Source organism: Canis lupus, chromosome 32, assembly GCF_048164855.1.
Source record: "Canis lupus baileyi chromosome 32, mCanLup2.hap1, whole genome shotgun sequence".
NCBI classification, from domain to species: domain Eukaryota; kingdom Metazoa; phylum Chordata; class Mammalia; order Carnivora; family Canidae; genus Canis; species Canis lupus.
In genome coordinates, this window is record NC_132869.1 from 26,024,700 (window position 1) to 26,048,689 (window position 23,990).

The 23,990-nt window shown below is 41.5% G+C and overlaps 1 protein-coding gene across 6 annotated transcripts in view; it reads left to right on the forward strand.

Annotated features, from left to right (window-relative positions):
* CGNL1 (cingulin like 1) overlaps positions 1 to 23,990 on the forward strand; it is a 186,327-nt gene that overhangs the window by 85,207 nt on the left and 77,130 nt on the right. For all 6 annotated transcript variants that reach the window (XM_072808786.1, XM_072808788.1, XM_072808785.1 and 3 more), the window contains 6 exons: positions 179 to 273; positions 2,077 to 2,182; positions 4,377 to 4,478; positions 5,369 to 5,517; positions 6,805 to 6,940; positions 16,530 to 16,742. In XM_072808786.1, the coding sequence (XP_072664887.1) occupies positions 179 to 273; positions 2,077 to 2,182; positions 4,377 to 4,478; positions 5,369 to 5,517; positions 6,805 to 6,940; positions 16,530 to 16,742 (801 nt within the window). The remainder of the gene's footprint in view (positions 1 to 178; positions 274 to 2,076; positions 2,183 to 4,376; positions 4,479 to 5,368; positions 5,518 to 6,804; positions 6,941 to 16,529; positions 16,743 to 23,990) is intronic.

The window sequence follows — 23,990 nt, forward strand, 5'->3', positions numbered from 1 at the left end:
TAACTTGCCCAAGGTCACAAAGCTGCTGAGTGGTGGGGCCAGTTGTAATGAGGATCCTTACCTGAGGAATTGTTTTCAGAAAGTAGGAACGTGTTTGGAAGCTTCTGCTTCAGGGTTTTGCCTTCTTCCTGGAAACTTTATCCTGTGGTCTAATACCAGGCTTTATTTTATGTTCCAGGCCACACCAGATCTGTTGAAAGGCCAACAAGAGCTCACTCAACAAACCAATGAGGAGACGGCCAAGCAGATACTTTACAATTACCTCAAAGAAGGGTTAGTGATTTTCCTTAAAGGAGCAAAGTCTTATCCTTTCTGATGTGGTCTTAATTTCCTTTACTGGGATCTTGTGTTTTGCTCTTCCTGCCTGCCTGTGTGAACTATTAGAGGCTTAGAGGCTGAGGAGTCAATGTCTGGGGTTTTCATAAGAGTATTTGAATCTTGGGGGGGGGGTGGTAGATGTGAAGAGCAGGGGGATAATGAAAAATATATATATATAAAACTTAATTTATTTTAAGTAATCTACATCCAATGTGGGACTTGAACTCATGACCCCACGATCAAGAGTTGCCAGCCAGGCGCCCTTATTTTTCAAATGACTCTTTATTGTTTGAAAAGTTCAAAGATGGGAAGAATGTCTACTCTTCAGTTTTGACTGAGTCTGCCACCTTGAGTTCTTCATGCATACAGTAGTAATCAATTGTCTCTTATTAGCAGTTATAAATAAAACCACCTTTTCCCCTCCCCAGAGTTGACATTGGCCAGGAGCCAATGCTTCCATGATATTTAAAGCATGTATGAGTCATTTAAAAGCACTGCCTTTCACATACTTATCTTGGAGGTTGAGTTTGAGTAATCTGGTTTTCAGTCCTTGCCTTAGATACTATAGGTCAGGAATTTGCAGTTTCTGTTTCCATTGTCTCATCTGATAGGATTAAAAAGGAAAAAAAGTTTTATAACCTGACGTGACTGCAAGTCTCTTGGCAAGTACTCATTGGTATGAAAACACTTCATATTTTTGCATCGTATCTTAAAATTACAGGGCTGACAAAATAGTTCAGAATACAAGAGGGGGCTCTTTTTGGCATGAGGGTGGGGAGTAACTGAAGAGATTTTTCTAGGTAAGAACTAGTTGTTGGTGTCTCTCTGTGAAGGGTTTTACCATGTTAAGATTCAGGGAGAAGAACTTCTGATTTTTAAAATTCTATCTCTAAATTCTTTTATAATTTTTTGCTTATGATTTATTGAGAGACTAGTGAGCCAGACTTTATTTAACGAGAGGTGATCATTTGAGGAAACGTATTTAAAATATTTTTCCTAATTGTCAGGTATATGTGATAAAAGGTGTTGTTGAAGTTAATAAAACTCTATCTAGAGGTGTTTGTGTGGCTTAGTCGGTTAAGCATCTCGCTTTGGCTCAGGTCATGATCTTGGGGTCCTGGGATCGAGCCCCACATCAGGCTCCCTACTTAGTGGGGAGTTTGCTTCTCTCTCTCCTTCTGTTCTCTCTCTCTCTCTTTCTCTCTCTCAGTTGCTTGTGAGTAAATAAATGAAATCTTTTAAAAAACAAGCAAAAAAACTCTTATCTGATCATTACCTGTGAAAGTGTAGATAGAGCTAATCTCAGCTTTGGCGATCAATTTTTTAAAACACAGGCTAAAAATGAGTTAAAGTCACTGTAGATCATTCTTAGTATGAGATTTACAAGTAAAGTGTGTGGCTATGGGTTGTGTGTGAGAGAGACACACAGAAGAAATTCCGTGCTGGAATAAGGAATTTGAGTCAACAAATTACTGAATTTTCACTGTATTTTTTTTCTCCAGGCTTAGAATGTGGGTACATCTCTTTCACATGTTTGGAAATGGGAACCCTAGTCCCAACTTGAGTGTTAACATGTAACAATTTATTTGAAGAGAAATACACCATCCTGTTCTTCTCATTCTGGTTTTGTCTGCAACCTTAATTAATTCATACCTCTTGTAGTTTATTTTCTTATTTTGTGTGTCCTGGCACCTCAAGTATCCTGAGACTCATGGTTGTACCCCTCACTGTTTTTTTCTGCTGCTGCCTCTTTTCCAGAAGCACCGATAATGATGATGCGACTAAACGGAAAGTCAACCTGGTCTTTGAGAAAATCCAGACTTTAAAGTCTCGAGCAGCAGGGAGCACACAAGGAAATAATCAAGTAAATTGGAGTTCTGTATTCTGCAGAGGGTGTTTAACTCAGAATGTGGTGAACAAATTGCAAGTTGTTTCTTCAGCCTGTACATTTGGTAATTGCAGTAAGTGGGAAGTTACCTGAGTAGTGAGCAGGACCTAAGACGGAAGATCATGTTGTAAATATTATGCACCCGCCTTTTTTTCAGAAAGGTTTTAAGAGATTTCATTTTAAAAGTATGTAACATATAACAAGATGGAACAAAAAAGGTGGTGACATTTAGAGAAAATAAGAATAGGAAGAACAAATTGAAAATCATGGCAACTCTAACATGTCCAAAGTATCGAAGGAAAGTGAGTGTGAACTGGACCCAAGCTCTAGAACTTCAGAAAATAAGAAGAGGATAAGAACAAGAGAATAAAAAAAAATAAAAATAAAAAAATTAAATTAAATTAAAAAAAGAACAAGAGAATAAGGAATAGAGGCCAGTGAGGCCAACCAGCATGAGTGAATGCGAAAAGCAGTGGAGTGGGGCCAAAATCTTTTTTTAAAAAACTTGCCTGTTTTATTTATTATACCGGCTTCCAGTTGGGACTTGGAGATTTTTTTTATGTGGTTAAAGGAGTCATCTTGTATTTGATGAACATCTGCTATGTGCCAGACCCACCTTGTGCCCTGAAAGGAAGCAACATTTAAGAGGGATGACTAGAAGCTTATTCTTCAGTCCTGCACCATCTTTCTGGGACACACTTCTTTCTGGTGTGGGACACACTTCTTTCTGGTGTGTCTTCTCTTTCCCTACTGGGGAATTCTGCAGGGAAAGGAAAGAGTGCACCAGAGACAGTTCACAGGAAGTTTGTCTATAGCTTCTTTTTTTTATTTAAAGAATTTTTTTTTTTTAAAGAATTACGGAAGTTTCCATTGTAGGCTGAAGAGGATGGGCCATCATCAATGGGCTTTGAACAGGAATGACTAGTGTCGTATTTGTAGAAATTCATTCCTTTGTAGTTTTTGGAGAGAAGTAGGATGAGAGGAAGGGAACCAGTTAATCTGCTGCCGAGTGAAGCCAGGGATGATGAGAAGGTGAACCATAATGTTCAGACTTCTGGCTGGGAGCACGGCACCATGACTGCTTCATTGCCTGTTATTTTCTGAATCTGATTATCTGTGAGTACAGGCTTTGGAGTTTTATCTTTTTTGGTGTCAGTTGAATGATTTCCTGTGAGAGAAGGAAGGACCATATTGGAAAAAGCAGGATAAGCAGAGTTTTCGTTTGGGTGAGAACAATGTACGATTTGCCTCATTGGGTTGGATTTAGATTTCCGTAACAGACTGTTCTCATTTTGCCTAAGAAAATAGGAAGTCCTGTGTTTTTGTTGATGGTTGGGTTCAGTTAACTTCACAGGAGTAGGTGAGGAAGTAGCTCATTCCAAGTCCACACATAACTCACACCTGGATTCAGGCACGTGAGAGCCAAGACACGGCTTTTCCTAGCTTTGATTCCTGCTTTTTATCCCTTTTCCTCCATTCTGTGGTGTTCTAACCACTTTCTTGTAGGATTTTAGCCAAATCCTTTGGAGCGCATCTTCCTGTTATTATAGCCATGGAAAAAAAATGAGATCCTTAATATTCATACTCAGAGTCTGTTTTCTAATAGACTCTCCAATCAGACCCCTCTTTGTTATATCTGCCTTCATTATGGAAATGTAGCATCTAAAAGAATAAAGCAAATTCAGCCACGATACATTTATTTACTACTTGTATACAGGCATATGCAGAGAGCGAGAAAATCTCAGGTTCTGGAATAATAATTTCCAATATAGTGGAAGTTCTGTAACAGATTGTATGAGGAATCTGGCAAACACAGAAACCTGGGCTTTGGATATAACCTTAGGCAGTGAAGGAATCTTCAACAAATACTAATTTTTATCTTTTTACATTGCTTTGTTGGGGTGTGACTTATATACACTAAATTGCACAAATCTTAACTGTAGAGTTCATTGAATTTTTAGTATAGGTGCGTGTCCATGCACACACCACCCAGATAAGATGCATAGCACTCTGATCACCCCCAGAAGGTTTCCCTGCACCCCTTTCTCTAGAGGGGTTTACATTTGAATGGAGTCTTAAGATTTTGATGTTACTGTTCAGATTACATTTTGGAAGAGAAAACAAAGCATCTCAAACATTTACATTAGGGTATCTCTGCAATTAATTACAGGCTTCTAATTCTTCATCTGAAGTCAGAGATCTGCTGGAACAGAAAAACAAGCTGACCACAGAAGTGGCTGAACTTCAGAGACAGCTTCAACTAGAAGTCAAGGTATCTGATATTTCCTTTATGTTATTTTTTAGATTTTTGTTTTGCAAAGAATATTTTAAGCAAATCTGGATGCCCAAGTGAAGCAAAAGCCAGTTTATTTTCCTGCTAAAAGAATTGTTCCTCTTACCACTGAGTAAATTCCTGTATATTTGGCTCCTGCTGTCCAAAGAACTTAAAAGAAATTTTTTTAAAGTAGCTAAAATCTATGACTACCATTTGCTTTTATTTTTTTTTACTTTATTTTATTTTAAGATGTTTTATTTGTTTATTTATGAGAGATGCGGGACTCGATCCCAGCACCCTGGGATCATGACCTGAGCCAAAGGCAGATGCTCATCCACTGAGCCACCCAGATGCCCGACACTATTTGCTTTGACAGAGTAAAACACTGTTGGAGTCAGGCAGTCCAGTAGGAAACTAAATACATATGAAATATCTGAACTGAGTAATGGAAATAGCAGACTGAAGTTTAGCTGTCTTTATTTCTTTTGGGAGTATTACAACTCATTCAATATTTGATACTCTTTCTAGCTGCAAACCCCCAGCCTAATGATGTGAGTTCATTAAATTGTGTGATAGGGGCAGCCCAGGTGGCTCAGTGGTTTAGCGCGCCTTCAGCCCAGGGCCTGATCCTGGAGACCCGGGATCGAGTCCCGCGTCGGGCTCCCTGCGTGGAACCTGCTTCTCCCTCTGCCTGTGTCTCTGCCTCTCTCCCTCTCTCTGTCTCTCATGAATAAATAAATTAAATCTTTAAAAAATAAATAAATAAATAAATTGTGTGCTAAGTAAGCGCAAAGGCGTGGAGGCCGTCAAGAGTTTCAAGGGAGTCTTCTGTGGCATTACATTAACGTTCAGGGGAGGTGCTTTAAAATCACATGTGTTCATGTTAGAATCAGCAGAACATCAAAGAAGAGAGAGAGAGAATGAAAGCAAATTTGGAGGAGCTCCAGGGCCAGCATGATAGTAAAGTGGAAGAGAACTCCATGCTACAGCAGCGCCTGGAAGAGAGTGAAGGGGAGCTCCGCAAGAACCTGGAGGAGTGAGTTCTGGCCCAAGAGCCTGTGCCCTTCCTGGGTTCTTGTATCCGAGGTAGCAAGAACCTTTTTGTCCGTTTACTACGACCCAGCTTTCCAAATACTACTATAGGGGCCTCTGACCCTTCCTTCTCTCCCTCTTATCCTTGTAAAATTGTGAAGCTGGTGACACATGGAGACTGGTAAGCACTCTCCATGGACTGTACCCAGCCTCCAAAAGGCATGTCCTATGACTTCTGAAATCTCCCAGTTTGTGGATTTTATCCTGAATGATGCCGACCCGATACTTATGTTGAGTTTGCAGAGAGGGAAAGTCAAAACCACGATGGCCCTGTCATTGTGTCATAGTAAAATCTGTGACAAAAGGATCTGAAACCAAAGTCTGAAAATGTACAGTGCTATTAAGCTCTTTGGCCGTGGTGGACTCCTTAAGTGAAGGTTTAACCAGGACTGAAATTGAGAAGGAAATTCAAGAAAAATAAGGCATTGTATAATAAAATAATTTGATTGCCTTTGCAATTTTGACAATGTGGTGTTTGCTTTTTAAAACATTTTTAGAGGTTAATTTTGGAAAAATTTGTGAAAAAAAAACAAAATTTAAGGTGTACTAAATAGATTTTACAAAATCAAAAGGTAAAATAGTTGTAAATTTAGATTTAGAACAGTGGCTGGCAAACTTTTTCTGTCTGATATTAAATACTTTATGGTTTATGGGCCATCTGGTCTCTCTGTTGGACCCATTCAATTCTGCCATTGTATTGTGCAGATGACCATGGGTAACACATAAATAAATGAGCATGGCTATATTCTGATAAAACTTTATTTACAATATTTGACTGTGGGCCAAATTGGCCAGTAGACCATAATTTGCTGATTCTCCTGAGGCTGATGACAGAGTAGGGGGGTAGGGAAAAGGGTGGCTTTGGTGAAAGCATTATCAAAGAGGTTGTGGGTTTTTGGGTCAATTTCTTATCTTTCTTATTGTCTAAATTATAATACTCTGTGCTTTCCTTTTGGGGAAGAAACTGCCACCTTATATAACTTTATAACCTTCCCCATTACATTGGTTTGAGTTCTCAATGGCCTTCTTATTGGGCAAATTAGACTCAAGACATAAGTTCTTACCAGTGCCTTTTCTGGTTTGTGATTCCTTGTTCAGTATAGAACAGAGAATCAGAGGCTCCTTGGGGCTTTAGATAACTCTGCTTGACCACCTAAAGGTTTGAAATTAGTTTGGATGAGAAAAAGGAGGGCCTAGGACATATTCTCTGATGGGTTTCCTCCCGTGCCAGATTGTTCCAGGTGAAGATGGAACGGGAACAGCACCAGACTGAGATCAGGGATCTCCAGGACCAGCTCTCAGAAATGCATGATGAATTGGACAGTGCTAAACGATCTGAGGACAGGGAAAAGGGAGCCCTGATTGAGGTAAGGGGGGCTGTGGGATCCGGTGATGAGAGGCCCCATCTGCCTGGAGAGGATGGGATGGGTGGAGGTGGGGGGGAGACTGGATATGATGAACCATATTCTGTTATGTGCATTTGCTCCACTGTGCCTATGGCTAGATTCCATAAAAATATCATGTAATACTTTTTAAACTTTGTCTTAGGAAAAATTTCAACCATACAGGAAGGTAGAAAGAGTAATTTGTTAACCCCATAGAGCCCCAACCCAAATGCACCAGTTGTCAACATTTGTCATACTTACCCTGTTTCTTCACATCCATTCATTTTTCCTATTATTTTTTCATCAGTTCATCTATTTGTCTTTGCTGAATGATTTCAAAGTAAATTATAGATAATACCACATTTCACCCCTAAATTCTTTGGCATGCATCTTTAAAAAATTAGGGATTTTGTTATAACCATAATACTATAATCATGCCTAAAACAATTAGTAATTCTTATAACAATAATTCTAATACCTGGTCCTTATTCAAAATTTTTTCAGTTGGCCCTCAAATATATATATATATATACTTATATATATATATTTATATTTATATTTATACGTATATTTAAAGATTTATTTATTTATTTATGATAGAGAGAGAGAGTGAGAGGCAGAGACACAGGGGGAGGGAGAAGCAGGCTCCATGCCGGGAGCCTGACGTGGGACTCGATCCTGGAGCTCCAGGATTGCGCCCTGGGCCAAAGGCAGGCGCTAAACCGCTGCGCCACCCAGGGATCCCCCCTCAAGTATATTTTATAATTGCTTCCCCCACCCCCAAGCCATGATCCAATCAAGAATTGTATATTGCTTTAATTGTTCTCTCTGAGTTTAATTATCTTAGTATAGATCCTGCCACCAATTTCCTATTGCCTGCTCTCTTTCTTCTATCCCATTGATTTTCCAGAGACCAGACCAATGGCTCACATTTCTGAATTTGTTTATTTTCATATGGTATCCATTGACTTGTTCTACGTCCATCATTTCCAGTAAATTTGAAGTGAGATCTAAATAGTAATAGATTCAGGTTAAACTTTGGGCAAAAACACTTTGTAAGTCATGCTAGTCATGGGAAAGCATTTTAAAGATGTTCATGCCCATATAGCATTTACCACAGTTTTTGTTTAAGGCCCCCACAAGAGTGGAAGCTCCAGGAAGCAGGGTTGGTGATGGTTGGCTTAGCATTTTATTCATAGCAGCTATCCCAGTGTCTGGGACATATAGCACGTGGTAAATATTTGGTGGCTGGTTGGATGGATGCGTTATGAACGAATGAGTGAATGAATGAATTTATTTGCTATATACATAGGCTGCCTGTCTGGCTTCCACCCATATCAGTATATTTCCTGTTGAATATTCAATTCTTAGTGATTCTTAGAGTCAGTGGATGAGGTGGACTCTTTCCTCTGCTTACCATTGATTAATTATTGTGTGGTTTCCCAAAGACGATCGTTATCTCTTGCCTGAATTAAATCACCATCCTGTTGAGGGGATAGATGCACACATAGGTTGTGAAGATCTACATTTTTTTTGTTGGGAATGGGTATAATTGGGCATTAGAAATAGAACGTCTATCTCTGTGCCCATTTAGATGTTTTGATATTGGCTGTGTTATCAGAACCTGTATTTTTGGTATAGTTTTGAAGCTTATTTCCTTATAAGTTTCAGTTTGTAGGAACAGTCAACAAATAAATGATACGCAATTTAGAATAATGTAATAAAAAAAAAAAAAGGAGGAGGAGATACCACACAAAAATGAAACAATAAAGGTACCTTGTCAGCATTTACTTCTCATTTTCTGCAGCTTTCTCCCTGATGGCCTGGGTCTTTTTTTTGTCCTGGTCTTGGAGTTCAAATTTCTGGCTGTCTCCAAGTCTTGGCTGTCAAGTATTTTCTCACACCCTTCCTTGTTTAGTTTTGGAGTAATTCTCCAGGAGGGATTTTAGTTCTTGCTCTTTGGAACTTAGAGTTTGCTCCCCATGATTTCACGGTAGCAGAGAGCAGAATGCTGGTGGCCACTCAGTATAGGTGTTTTCATGAATTCATTTCTCTCTCTCTCTCTCTCTTTTTTTTTTTAAAGATTTATTTATTTATTTATTCATGAGAGACAGAAAGAGGCAGAGACACAGGCAGAGGGAGAAGCAGGCTCCACACAGGGAGCCCAATGTGTGACTCGATCCCAGATCCCCAGGATCATGCCCTGGGCCGAAGGCAGATGCCAAACCGCTGAGCCACCCAGGGATCCCCTGAATTAATTTCTCATATGGGCAGAAGGGAGTTGTTTCTCTTCTCCCCACATGAGCATCTCTGTCTCCACTTAGACCTTTCCTCCTGAGAAGGCCTTGGGCGTCTTAGCACCTATTTCTCTCTTTATCCAATGACCTTTATCTTAAAAACCACCACTTTGTGGTATTAATACTGCTTCTTGGGGATCCCTGGGTGGCTCAGCAGTTTAGCGCCTGCCTTCGGCCCAGGGCGTGATCCTGGAGACCCGGGATCGGGTCCCACATCAGGCTCCCTACACGGAGCCTGCTTCTCCCTCTGCCTGTATACTTCTCTTTCTGTGTATCTCATGAATAAATAAATAAAATCTTTAAAAATAATAATAATACTGCTTCTTGTGGCTCTACCTTCTTCTAGGGGCTGAGTTACAAAGACAAGGTACATTAGAATGAGGCTTTTAAAATGGGTGTATTTGTCATTAAAATATGAAAACCTCATAAAATGGGGGCTCCTGGGTGGCTCAGTCAGTTAAGCATCCAACTCTTAATTTCAGCTCCAGTCATGATCTCAGGGTCGTGAATTTGAGCCTTACATTGGGCTCTGCACTGAGCATGGAGCCTGCTTTCTCTCTCTACCTTTCCCTTCTCCCTCCCTCCCTCCCTCCCTCCCTCCCTCTGGTCTTCCTCCCCTGTTTGTGTGCTCTCTTTCTCTCTCTCAAAACAAAATTAAAAATTTTTAAACTTTTTTTTTTTTTTTTTTTTATGATAGTCACAGAGAGAGAGAGAGAGGCAGAGACATAGGCAGAGGGAGAAGCAGGCTCCACGCACTGGGAGCCCAACGTGGGATTCGATCCTGGGTCTCCAGAATCACGCCCTGGGCCAAAGGCAGGCGCCAAACCACTGCGCCACCCAGGGATCCCAAAATTAAAATTTTTAAACAGTATAAAATGGAATTTTAAAATGGAGGGGTGGCAGAAACATATTTTCCTAACATATTATTGACTATTTTTATTTCTACATCTTCTATTTTTATTTCTACATTTATTTCTACATTGCCTCCGTATCATTGATAGCTTTCATCTACTCTTACAGCTTTGATACCTGCTTTTAAAAGCTCTTTTTTCAAGGGTCATCTGGGTGGCACAGTCAGTTGAGCATCTGACTCTTGGTTTGTCTCAGGTAGTGATCTTGGGGTCATGAGATCAAGCCCCATGTCAGACTCCGAGCTTAGGGTGGAGTCAGCCTCAGATTCTCTGTCCCTCTCCTGCCCCTTCTTTGTGTGTGCATGCTCTTGCTTTCTCTCAAATGAATAAATAAATAAATCTTTTTAAAAGTTCATTTGTCAGAAACAGTTTTCCTTATTATACTCTATAGTCATCATATTTCATTTTTAAAGGAGATAAACCATAATAAATGTCATCTTTCTTTTATATTTATTGTTTTTCTCTTTTCTTCCCCCAATACATAAAAATGTGTTGAACGTTTTTCACATGTATCCTTTTACTTCCTTAGAAAAATTTCCTAAGGTTAAGTTCCCAGAAATGATGTCACTGTACAGTTTATGGCTTTCCATAAAAATGTAGCTTCACAAATTTAAATAGAAGACTTTCCCATCTCCTATGGATTCTTGTGTGGACACCTTATTGATTCTAAAAGAGGAAGGTGTTATCTGTGCTGTTGGTAAGTCTCTTAAGTTGCTGGATTTTCTCACTAACTGAAACCTATAGTTGTTGTCCTTTCACCTGAAATCCTATTTCCTTATAGGTTCAGTTTAGCACATTTGACCTTGCTCTATTTTGTATCTGTCCCTTTCTTCTACAAGCCAGTTAATTCAAGAACACGTTGGTTTTGCTTCTTCCCCCATTTCATGCCTCACACAGTGCCAAGCAACAGAGCAAATGGATAAATTTCAGTATTTAAATTATTTTAGAGCTGTCACTATTTTAAGGGAATAATTCTGAACTGAACCACATGCTCCTTTGCCTTTTTAAGTACAATGTACTGAGCATATATTAATGAATATAATTTAATTGACTAAGTAGTTTATTGACTTATTTATAGTGGTAACTAGGATAAGGATGAGCCTCAGTTTTGGTGATGTGTTTTCAGGCTGGTAATGAGAGACACAGAAAAGAAAACAGAGCACATCTGCTCTTAAAATAGCCGATATTGCTGGCTTTCTGATTATTTGCCTCTTTCCTGTAACGGGAGGAATATTATCTACTGCAGTCTTTCTGTAAGATTAGTTAAGGCACAGTTAATTTCTTTGTGTCAGTGTGGGTCTCTCTGGAGGTTCACCCTTACTGTTTCAATCAGGCTCCTTTGAGTTGTCAGCAGTGTTTAAAACATGACCTATGGTGTCAATACCACTAATAAAATAGACCCTATCGCCTCGTCACATTCAATTTATTCTTCATATCTTAATAAAAAATGGCCTGGGGGATTCTGATAACAGATTATAGTCATGGCTGAGTTTTCCATGGCATTTGGCTTAGAACAGGCTCTTAAACACAGTGAACATTAAATACTGCTGCTTTTAAGTGTTTGGAAAAGGTCGAAGGCTTTTTGTTTTGTGAGGCTTGCCGTAATGCACAAGCTTTTTTCATGAAATCTCTTTTAATACTTTCCATTTTGTTTAATAACATTGGACCCCAATACAAAACCAGTAAAGTAATAGTAAGAATAAAGCTAAAAAAAAAAGAAGGAAGGAAGAAAGAAAGTAAAAAATACCATTCTCTTAGGATAAGCCATATAACTGACCAAAATTAAGATGATTTTGTTATTCTTAGTTAAATAGTTGGTGGTTCTGAACTTTTTTTTTTTTAAACTCAAGTTACAAAAATGATTACAAAGCAAGTTTTCAACCACTTCTTTGTCCATAAGTGTATTTCCCTCCATTCTGGGAGTAATGGGTGAACATGAGACCTTGCTCTAAGTGCCATGACAGGGGAGTTTCTAATTACCCACCATCGTCTTTTTTTTTTTTTTTTTTAAGGTTTTATTTATTTATTCATGAGAGACAGAGAGAGGGAGAGAGGCAGAGACACAGGCAGAGGGAGAAGCAGGCTCCCTGCAGGGAGCCTGACATGGGACTTGGTCTCAGGTCCCCAGGATCAGGCCCTGGGCTGAAGGCGGCGCTAAACCGCTGAGCCACCCGGGCTGCCCCCACCATCATCTTTGATGGGAACATGCAGTGCTGACAGATGGACCTTGGTGCAACAGAGTCTGGTAATTTCCCTGGCATTTGCCAAAATGCAAGTACTTGGGATATTTTGGTACCATAATTGTATTGATCTGAGGATAGACAATGCTTAGAAATGAAATCTCTAACAGTAATATACTTATAGGATATTACTATACATTTACAAATTTTAATTAAAAGCTAAAAAAATATGTGTTTCATCAGCTGTGATCTGCTTTCTAGGCCATTCTTCTGGGGGAAAAATTATATAATTCCCTATCAACTACAATTTTGATATGAAACCTTTTATGCATCCTTTCAATGAGTGTGGGCCACAGATAGAGACTCTATAGAACTTCCGGGAAACATGTACACAGAAGAGATCAGCATTTTTCTCAGTTTGACATGGAATACCTGTGAATAGGTGGTGTGTGAAATAAGGCCCTCTATAAGCAAGTAAATTGCTGCCTCGGATATTCTGGTGTGTGCGGGTCAGTGTACCTGCTGTCAGGACTGCCCCTTGCTGCTACTACTAACAGCTAGGTCCCAGAGTGTACTTTCTTTTTCTTTCAGGTTCCCTACTTTCCTTTTCAGTACATCTCTTTTTTTCTTTTAGAGGTGGACCTTCTCACAGGCTCTTCCAGCCAAATACAGTGTTTGGTTGCGTTTGCATCTAAGAGACTGAACATGGTATAGTTGTTTGCTCCTCAGCTCCTCTTGGGTATGTAGGCTTGTCATCAGGCCCACAGAGGCAGTATGATAAAGAGCAGGGGCAGTGGCATCCAGCCAGTATCCCAGTCTTGCACGCATAAGCTGTGTGATCGTAAGGATGTTAGTGTCACAGACCTCTATGCTTGTTTGTTTTTTTTTCCAATTTGTGAATGAGGATAATATTATTTTTGAATATTCATCTCCTGGGATTTTTGGAAATGCTTAGCACAGGTCTTCTTACATGCTAAGTATCAAGCATAGTCAAATTTGTAGCTTCTCCCTGCCCACATACATACACACTGCCTAGGTTTCTATCTCCTGGATACTTTTTTATATGCAGCTAGCCTGGATGCATATAGGTTTTGAAGGTGCTGATTCCAGTTGGCCACAGCCTCCCTTTGTTTCCTTTGGTTGGTGTCTGCAGAGACGTGTGCTCATCTCTGATGGATATTTACTTATGTTTTTAAATATATATATTTTTTCTCCTTTCTTTGGCTTGAGATGATTGGCAATAAGGCTACTGAGGTGATGAAGTAAAGTTTTTGAAATCTCTTGTCCTCCTCAGTCTCTACCCTGGAAAACTTCCAAGTGCTTTGAGGTGATACGGTGAAGTGTAATCTGATTGGATTTGTACAACATAGACCACTTAGGCAATGGCCGCAGCCACGGATAACGGCACGTTGGTGTCAGACGGACCATAAAAACCTAGGTTCTTGACATGCATCGGTGGCAGTACACAAAAGGCAGCACAAAACACAGATATATCCTGGAAAAGATTAGTGTGGGGAGAGGAACTGCCTTATCATCAAAACAACTGAGAAATGTGTGAGAATAAGAGCAGGAAATGGGGGTTAGAATCACAAGGACTCTCAGGAAGAGGCTGGCAGAAAGCCCAGGAAGACCTGCAGGGGTAGCCAGTAGCAATAGTGATGGGGAGTCTCTGGTGCTCTTTAAGGAGGGGTTAGCAGCATCTCCACCAGGATGTCCTCCTTTGACAAATATCAGGACAGGCTATCTTTTCATAAGATTTGCATAGGTGTTCTGTGCTTGGTGCTTTGGAAGAACCAGAATTTCCCTAGTTACCTGGATGAATCTCTTGACGTTTCATCAGAACTTATTAGTTGCCTGCTAGCAAGATTCTGGAAGGGCCAAGTCTTGGTCTAAGCAGTGCAGCTCTACCCTGGGACTGCAGAGCTTCCCCTGGTTCAATGGATGTGCATGTCCCGGAGAAAGGGAAAGAGATTCCATTGCCAGTTATATTTTCATCCCTTCATCAGTGACATACTTCTTGAATGGCAAGTACTTTCCCATCTCTGAGGCCTTGGCTCCCCAGATGGCAGCCATTCCTCTGATTCCCCAGAAGTCCAAGAAAACAGGAAGTGTATTGACTCAGAAGCCACCAGTGAAAACAAAGACTGATTTAGAATTCTGGTTATCTCCCGACTTCTGCTGTACTGCACATGTTAATTCATTTATATTCAAAACAGACACATTCCCAATAACGTTGATCCAGTGCACCAAAACTATATGATCAGATCTATATCCTCCTTTCAAGGGGCTGATGGTCTAGCAGGGGAGGAAAGAAAACAGAAAACCCTATGGACTGCAAGGGTAAAAGTATTAAATGCTCTGAGATGTACAGCTAAAGTGAGATGAGTATCAGGAGGGGGATTCAAGGAAGACTTCTTGGAGGAGGTCCTGCTGTATCTGACTCTGGAGATTTTCTGAAAGGCAAAGAGAGGCGGGAATGAGAGGGAAAAAGAGCACTCGAGACAGAGGATGCATATGGATAATGTCATAGGAGCCACAGGGGAGTGACTGGATGCAGGCAGCAGTTGAGTGTCAGGAGAGCCTAAACCAGGGATGTGAAGGAAAGGATCTAAGATGTTCCAGAACTAACTTTTTAGTTGTGATGGGCAAGAGCAAGAGAGGTCAAGGATGCTTCCAAACCCCCAAGTAGGTTGTGCTGTTTGTAAGAATAATGAACAAAGGAGGAGGAAAGGAAGGAACATGAAGAATTCACCGAAAAATATGAATCTACTGAATCTGAGGTGCCTGTGGGACATCCATATGGATATATCTGGCAGGTCACTGGAAGTGCAGGTCTGAATTCAGATAAGAGTCAGAGGTAAAGGTTTGGGAGTTCCTTGCTTAGAATTAATAGTCAGAGGGAAAAATAGATGAACTTGCCAAAAAAAGAAAGAATGCAGAGCTACATTCTTGGGGATCATCTTAGCTTTTGGGAAGAGGGAGAGAAAAGCCAGAGAAGATTGTCATAGAAAAAGCAGCCTGAGGGAAGAAAACAGAAGCATGTACTGTCTTTCAGTTACAAGGCAAAAGAGAATTTTAAGGAGACAGGTGGGGAGGATCAAAGAAGGGTCTAGAAAAGTAAGGACTGGAAGAAGCCTGGATCTGGTGATTAAGAGGTCACTACGACCTTGGAGAGGACAGTTGTAGTGCAATAGGATCCAAAGCCATATAGCAAGAGGTTAAGGAGTGACTGTGTGGTGAAGAAGCACAGTGGACAGAAATTATACTTTCAGAAAGTGTCACGGAGAAGTTTGTTTTTTTGGGTTTGGTTTTGTTTTTTGTTTTGCCCTTGACCCAGTGGATTCTTGCTCCCTGAGGGAAGGAACATAGATCCGAGCAAAGAGAAGGGAAGGGAGGAAAATGGCAGAAAAAAAGATCACAGATGTTGGAGCGGGCCGGCAAGGGGCAGCTGGATGTGTGCATGAAGTGGCTGCGGGTGGGAGAACAGCCAGGTGGAGAGGAAGGGGAAGTGGCCGTGTCTGAGTCCTGCCAACGTGAAGTGAGCACATCCCGGGCTTGAGGAGAGCTTAGTGGATGTGGGACAAAGATGGCGAAGTGAAAGGAATGCTGAGCTTTTGGCAATACACACTTGGGTTTAGGGAATGCTATTTGTAGTGGAACTTGTTGCTCCGGTTTTGGGACTTCCCTCAGGAGCTCTTGGCAGTTCACAAGGGGAGAATGTGAGTGTTGCACACTGCTCTGAGGGGCGAGTGAGACAGGAGAATGGCAGCATCAGCCCCAGTACTAGGAGCGTGGGTTAAGGGTTTGACCACATGCTGGGTCCCAAGGGTGGTATGCAGTAAGTGAGGCCAGCCAGTTGGCATGCCCCCAGTGAAGCAACAGCACTAACAGCGTGGTGGCCCATGGCAAGGGCGACGGACCATTCTTCAAAGCAGTGAAGATGAAATCAGTTTCCCTTTTGCCCCCTCAAACTAAACTCAGAAAAGCTAAGGCAGACAAATCAAGAGGAATGATGGCCTCAGAGGAGTGAAAGAGGAGAGGAGGAGATGGTCTAAACTGGTGGGTAGTGTGGGGAGGAAAGGGTCAGAGGACAGCTTGGGAGTATGGCAGTTCATCTGGGCAGCCCAACCAGGAGGGGATAGATGGTTAATCCTACCCTTCCTTCCATGCTTCCTCTCTCTAGGAACTCTTACAGGCAAAACAGGATCTTCAGGATCTGCTCATCGCCAAAGAGGAGCAGGAGGACCTCTTGAGGAAGCGGGAGCGTGAACTGACTGCCCTGAAGGGAGCCCTGAAGGAAGAGGTGTCCAGCCACGACCTGGAGATGGACAAGCTGAAGGAGCAGTATGACGCCGAGCTGCAGGCCCTGAGGGAGAGTGTAGAAGAAGCAACCAAGGTGAGGCACTGAGCCAGGTCTGGTCAGACCCTAGGGCGTGTGGGCATGGGGCGTGAGAGTCTGGCTTGAGGAGAGGTGAAGGGGCAAGACCACCTCACTCACACCAGCTGTCAGTTGTCTTTCATCACAGAGAAGAACTCGGTTTCATGAGATCATGGAAAATAGAGGGTGTTCACAAATAATGGGCTCAGCAGTACTGCTGTTGACCACTTTGAGTCTGTAAATAACAACACAAATTGTTAAGGATGCGGGTAATGCTTTTGTTCGAGGTGAGATTCAGAGGCTCATGAGTGAGCCTCTTGTGGAATAGAGAGCTGAGAGCTGGGCCCCTCCATGTATGCCTAATGGTCCGGGCCCAAGAGCATTGTGTGGCTCTACTAATGGGGCAAGGTGGCAGACCGGACTCAGATTTCTGGAATCCTTCGCCCCTGCACCTGCCTCTGCCTTAGCCTATTCCTTTTGACTCATGAAGCCTTCTGTTAAACAGTTCAGGATCTTTTCTCAGCAGAGTTCTGTGAAGGGTTAATAGGCTGAATTGCCCAAACCCTTGTAAGAACATTTTTCCTTTTTTAAGATTTTATTTATTTATTTGAGAGAGAGAGAGCGAGAGAGCGAGAAAGAGCACAAGATGGGGAAGAGGCAGAGGGAGAGGGAGAAGCAGACTCTTGTACTCAGCAGGGAGCCTGATGTGGGCTTTGATCCCAGGACCATGGGCTTTGATCCCAGGACCGTGGGATCATGACCTGAGCCGAAGGCAGACTCTTAACCAACTGAGCCACCCAGACGCCCTGATAATTTTTCTCTTAATTGAATTCTTGGCTGCTGCAAATAGATTGAAAATTATGTTGAGGTCTTTTGGTGCAGGCCTCATCTTGGCCTTTTTTTTTTTTTTTTTTTTCCATCTTTGCCTTTGAAGAAGAAAAAAGCAATGTTTTAAAGGGGAAAATGCTCTGAAATATCATGCCATCTTTAGGGGATGAGAGGAATTACAGAACATAAAGTTTTTAAGAGTCTCTGCAATGCACAGGTTAAAGATGATGAGGAAAGATCTCTTAATATTGTTGGTTTATTCTGTGATGATTACAGCGACAGCTCTGAGATAGGAGGCCCCCTCTCTCCTGTAAGCTCCATAGTGATTCACTGATTTTCAATTATGGCATGGTAATTGCAAATGACAAGAAGTGAAAGATGGTTTTGTTTGTTATAACAATAAAAAGCCTGGGAAATAGTCTGTTTGCAGTTATAACTGAGACAGTTTTTAAAGCTCTTCTCATTGATTTGCCTTAGTGTTTTTTGTTGTTGTTGTTGTTTTTGTTTTTTTGAGATTTGATTTAGTTTGAGGGAGAAAATGGAAATTGATTTAATTTTTATTGCTTTGAGAGGACATGTCTGTTTTTTTCATCTTTCTGTGCAGTAGCCTGGTGTTCTTGCTCTTGGTTTTTCTGTGCTATTGTTTCATGAAGGACATACTAGTAGGCTACTGAGTAAGATGATTCTCTTTTGAACCTACCATGTATTCATCACCTTTAGACCTTGCATCAAAGCTCCAGTTAACATGGTTTAGTCATTGAAGGGTAGTTGCAGATGGTGTTTTGGGCATGTTTATATAGTGATTTGAATATAAGGAAAGTTAAACTTGTGCCACACTTGGGATGCAAGATATTTTGTTAGAAGCTTTTAGATCCGGTCACAGACACTGTAAGTGGGGAAGGGAAACATGGTAGGTGAGTGGAATCTAGATAATCTGTAAAGGTTTAGTCTGTTGCATTTTGACCTTTTCTAAGGTCGGTGTTATATGTTAATTTGCAGCATTTTCATTATGCCAATTCAAGAAAGATAGCTTCATTGTCTTATACCAGTCTGTGAAAGAAGTAACAGGTGAGTTCCCCAAGACGTAGATCACTGGCAGAGAACACGGGGTTTCTCAGCACCAGGAAACTAACACAAAAATGGGTTCACCTTAGCACCCCAAGGGGTGCATGCCAGCAAGGTACTTTGCCCCAGCTCATATTCTATAGTACTGTCAGCATCTTTCCCTGAAAGGACAAATCTGATCATGACAATCTCTGCTTAAAGGCTCTCTTGGCTCCCCATTGCTCCAGATGTAAATTCAAAATTGTTAGCATGGTAGGTAATAGATGTCCTTTCCCTGACTAACCCTGTCTCCAGAGAACTCCATATTCCTTTAGTCCTTTTACCTCTGTGCACATGTGAATGGACTTCCCTTCTTCTTTCTCTCCTTTTCTGCCTGACCACCCTCTTCTTATCCCTCAAGACTCTCCCCAGATGTCCTCTCCCCTGTGATGGTGACTAGATATCCCCACTTCCCTTGGTGGGGTTACTGGAACCCTTTCTTAGGGTTTCTCTTGTTCCCTGGTTATTCCTCTATTGTAGTTTGTATCATACCATATTGTAATTCACCATGTCTACCAACTTCATTAGACTCAGATTCTCAGGCACAGGGGCCATTTTTATCCTTTTTGTCCCCCTGGAGTGCGAGTGACAAGCTCAAATATCTCAGGGCCCAGACAAGGACATAAGTGAGTGGACTCTGGATGTGGTGTCAGGGTGACAGTAAGGCCCGGTGGAGACTGTGGCAAACTAGAAAGTGTGCCCTTTGCTGTAGGGTCAGTTGCTTCTCTGCTGCAGTTGAAAGTCATCAGTGAAGGAATCCTAGGCCCGTGTTGCAATCTCTTAATTTTTTAATTTTCTTTTACAAGAAGCCAGATCTCTGGATGTTGATGTGAGATCTTCTGACTTTTAAATTAGCAAGAGAAGAATGATATATACCAAACTCAACCCATCTGCAGGTTGACAGTGTGTGATCTTTGTCTCTTGAGTTTTAACACAGTGTCTGGCACATAGTTAAGTCTGTGTAATGTCTGAGGAGTGAAAGTAAGTGGAGGACAAATTCCCCCCTTGACTGGGTTTTCAGTCCCTGTTGTGTGGTTCCTGTTGGGTTTTCTTTGATGCTGTTGTGGGAGGTCTTTTAAGAAACTCTGCTATGACCCTGAATTTCTGTACCTTGCTTTTGTGTTTTCCTGCAGTTTCTTAAAGAGCATTGTGATTGTGGTTTTGTACCTCTTAGCTTTTGCTTCCGAAGGTGGTTGCTGAACAAATGTGACGGAATCCTATATAATGGAAAGAATTGTGTCAGTTTAGTGGATAGATGCTGCCTTTTTGTTAAATGATTTATTTATTTATTTTTTTTTTTTTTTAAATTTTTATTTATTTATGATGGTCACACAGAGAGAGAGAGAGAGGCAGAGACACAGGCAGAGGGAGAAGCAGGCTCCATGCACTGGGAGCCCGATATGGGATTCGATCCCGGGTCTCCAGGATCGCGCCCTGGGCCAAAGGCAGGCGCCAAACCGCTGCGCCACCCAGGGATCCCTGTTAAATGATTTATATACGCGTATTCTATAATAGAATTTTAAGATTATCCTGTTAACTACTTGGAGGAGAGTGAGTTACATGTAACTTTTTAAATTTGGTAGTGTCTCTCTTAGATGTGTGTGTGCATTAGCCTTCAGCCTTTTCCTGCCCCAGGAGAAGGACTCACCCACCACTTACCCCAAGGGACGAGAAGCTGATGTTTCTTTGAGGAACTGTGTTGCATTAAAGACTTTATTTCATTTGTAAGTCTTAGGAAGCATCCCAACTCCCTGGCATCAGGTTTTCTAATTTTCGCCACTGCCCCTGTCTTATCATTGTCAAATAAGTATTTCATCTGGCTTGAGATTGAGCAATAAAAGTTGTAAATTACTGGAACATTAGGTGAAAGCCGTCAAGTTTTGTTAAGAACATTTTACAGGTATTCCAGATAGATACTCTGTAAAAGTGGTTTTCGTAGATCCAAGCAGCTACTACACCTTTTTAAGAACAGGTTGACTGCTTCCCAGATGAGAATTCACGAGTGCCGTGGTTTGGGGGATATCCTCGTGCGGCAGAAAGAAGCGTATCTTTCCCTCCCAGCCAGTGCGGCTTGCTCATTGGGTGAGCTACTTGAGTCCCTTCCCATAAAGAAGGGACTTTTTGTCTGTTAAAGAAGGGGATTCTATCAAACCTGACCCTAAAGGACTTGACACTGTATTTCATAACATAGTTTTTGGTGTTATGTCCTTTTATACTCTTTCTAGTTTTGAAAAGGAAATGTCCTCTCTATCCTTGGGTTTGTGGCAGTGGCCAGGATCCAATGAAGAAATGGACAGTGAGTGGGGATGTGAATGACTGCTGTCTAGGAGAAAAATGAAGCTGGTCCACAGCGTTAGCTTCTCCTTTTCATCCATACCCCTTCCCAATCTGCAGCTCCTTGTGCAAAAGAGAAGGGCAGATGGGCTAGTGTTTTCGGATTTTCCAGAGAGTAGCCTCAGCTCAGATTTCCAGCTCCCCCAAGAAGTTCCCTGGTTGCTTCTTGGACCTTATTTTTTCAGGGACCTGTGAATGCTGGAAATTTTGTTCTAGGTTTTATCTTCCCTGTCATGCTCAGGACTGTCATCATTTTCCACTTGGCCTCCCTAGTATGCTTGGCATTTACTAGGTGGTCAGTGTTTGTGGATTACAGGAATAGGTAAAAAGGAGAGATGCCCTTTAAGTCCTGGCAGTCCTAAGACATTAGAGTATTTTGGGGTCTCATTTATGAATTAAAATTGTTTAGGGCAGCCTGGGTGGCTTAGCGGTTTAGTGCTACCTTCAGCCCGAGGCGTGATCCTGGAGTCCCATATCAGGCTCCCTGCGTGGAGCCTGCTTCTCCCTCTGCCTGTGTCTCTGCCTCTCTCTCTCTCTGTGTCTCTCATGAATAAATGAAATCTTTAAAAAAAATTGTTTATTGTGAAAATGACCAAATCTTGTCTGAGATTATGGTACTGTGAGCAGTATGATAATGTTAATATTGACCCTTGAAGGACTAATTTGTCTTAAAAATACAGGTATTTTGAGGATGTTAAAGGAGCCACTTTTATTTTTGTATTGCGTAATATGACTTTTGGGCCATTGGGCCATTTTATGGCCCCAACATATGGCAGTTAAGTGACAAATATTTCTTACATGAGTGGATAAAGGGGAACTGCAGGGAGGGTAAAGTGTGTGGGAGACTCTTGCCATCGTTCCTTGCTTCTTCATTTTATTAGTAAACGTAGCATTTATAAATTTACTTACTGAACTGTTGCCAAGGGCAAGGTATTGTGAAGGTTATGAAGGTAAATCAGATAAATGTACTTTCCAGAAGATTGAAAAGGGGAGAAGAGAAGTAACACTCAAGCTGACTACAGAGTAGGAAAGAGTAAATGCCTGGAGTGAAGTGGACATAGGAGTGCTATAGGAGGTGCTTGGGAGGGGCAATATATAGTAGAACATGAGTGGTATTTGAGCATGGAAGCCAAGAACATTTGAGGGACTGAGTCCAGCATATTCAGCACCTTGTAGGTGGGAAAATGAGACACGGGTCTAGGCTGGAGCCTTGAGGAATGATACAACTTAAGATGATTACAGGTGAAAAGAGACTTTTGAGAGGCAGTGTCCTAGATCTGACACGTGGACCATGTTTGGATCCCAATTCAAACAAACCAAGTGTAAAAAACGAAATATATTTGAATCATTGGGAACATTTAAACATTGTCTCTATGTTTAAGGATATTAAGAAAGAAAGTAAGCAAAAGTTTTAGGAGTGATAATAGTCTTTTATCTTTTAAAGAAACTTACAGAAGTATTTACAGGTAAAATGGTAGGCTATCTGGAATTTGCTTTAAAATTATCCACTTGGGGGAGAAAGCACATGGGGGTGTGGATGAAACAAGATTAGCCATGTGTTGATAAGGATTAAAGCTCCATGATGGATAAGAGACAATTATACTACGTTTTCTAATTTTGCTAATGCTTAAAATTTTTCAAAGTAACACTTTTTTTAAAAAGAATACAAAAAGACTTTAGAAAAGGCGAGGCAGAAATGGATGTGAGGACTTGTTGAATATCATAATGCCATGATACATGAGTATTTTTTTTTAAGATTTTATTTATTTATTAATGAGAGAGACAGAGAGAGGCAGAGACATAGACAGAAAGTGAAGCAGGGTCCTCACAGGGAGCTCTATGCAGGAGTCGATCCCGGGACTGGGATCATACCCTGGGCCAAAGGCAGATGCTCAACTGCTAAGTCACCCAGGCATCCCACATGAGTGGTTTTTAATTGGTGAGGGAGCACTTGGTGTTTGTTGTAGGGACCTAATAGGAACATGCTTTCCTAGCGGTGACCTGTAGGTAGGGGAGATTAGCAGGTAGAAGAATGATTAGAAGTAAGGAGTGAGGAGGATAGAGGTGTGGGTTTGAGGGATGGTGGCCAGGAGAGGTAGGACTGGCAGGAGAGACCCCACGGGGTGCCATGATTGAAGTGAGGGAGAAAGAAGAGACAGAGCTAAGCCCCAGGTGTTCCCTCTGGTATGGAGGCCTTGCTGGGAGCAGGAAAATTCCAGGGGAAGCAGTTGGCAAGAGGCAGGGCAGCCTGTTGGGTGGGGTGGCAAGCCACTCCACAAGGGTGGGGGTCACTCCTGGTGGGCTGTGATGGCTTAGGGTAGGAGGAAGAGAAGGAGGATGAAAGCTCAGAGACATGAAAACAAATACCCAAGTCCAGTAACAGGAAAGCAAGTGGAAGAGTGTTGCATTTGACTTAATTAATGATATATTTGAGAAATTTCTAGAAGCAACCTGTTTTTGCATTAAATATTTATATATAAGCCTCTGTGCTTTCATCTTATTTCATTCTGTAGTGTAAATTCTAACATGATGTCCATGTTTTAAATTCTATAACACTTGTATAAGTTTTATTCAAATTCAGTAATATTGCAACTTTTTTCACCTCCAGAGCTGTCCTCACATTATGGCTTCGTGTTGTTTCACTGAACAATTTGGTAATATCACTCCATCTTCTGAAAATAAAGATGTGTTTCAGTGTTCCTTTCCCTTGTCATTTCTAGATTTTCCTTCCCTCTTTCCTACCAATCTGTGAACTATTTTTTTCTTTTCCTTTTTTTAAAGATTTAATTTATTTATTCAGGAGAGACCCAGAGAGAGAGAGAGAGAAAGAGAGAGAGAGAGAGAGAGAGAGAGAGAGAGAGAGGCAGAGACATGGCAGAGGGAGAAGCAGACTCCACGCAGGGAGCTTGACGTGGGACTCGATCCTGGGACTCCAGGATCATGCCCCAGGCCGAAGGCAGGCACCAAACCTCTGAGCCACCCAGGGATCCCCTGAAGTGT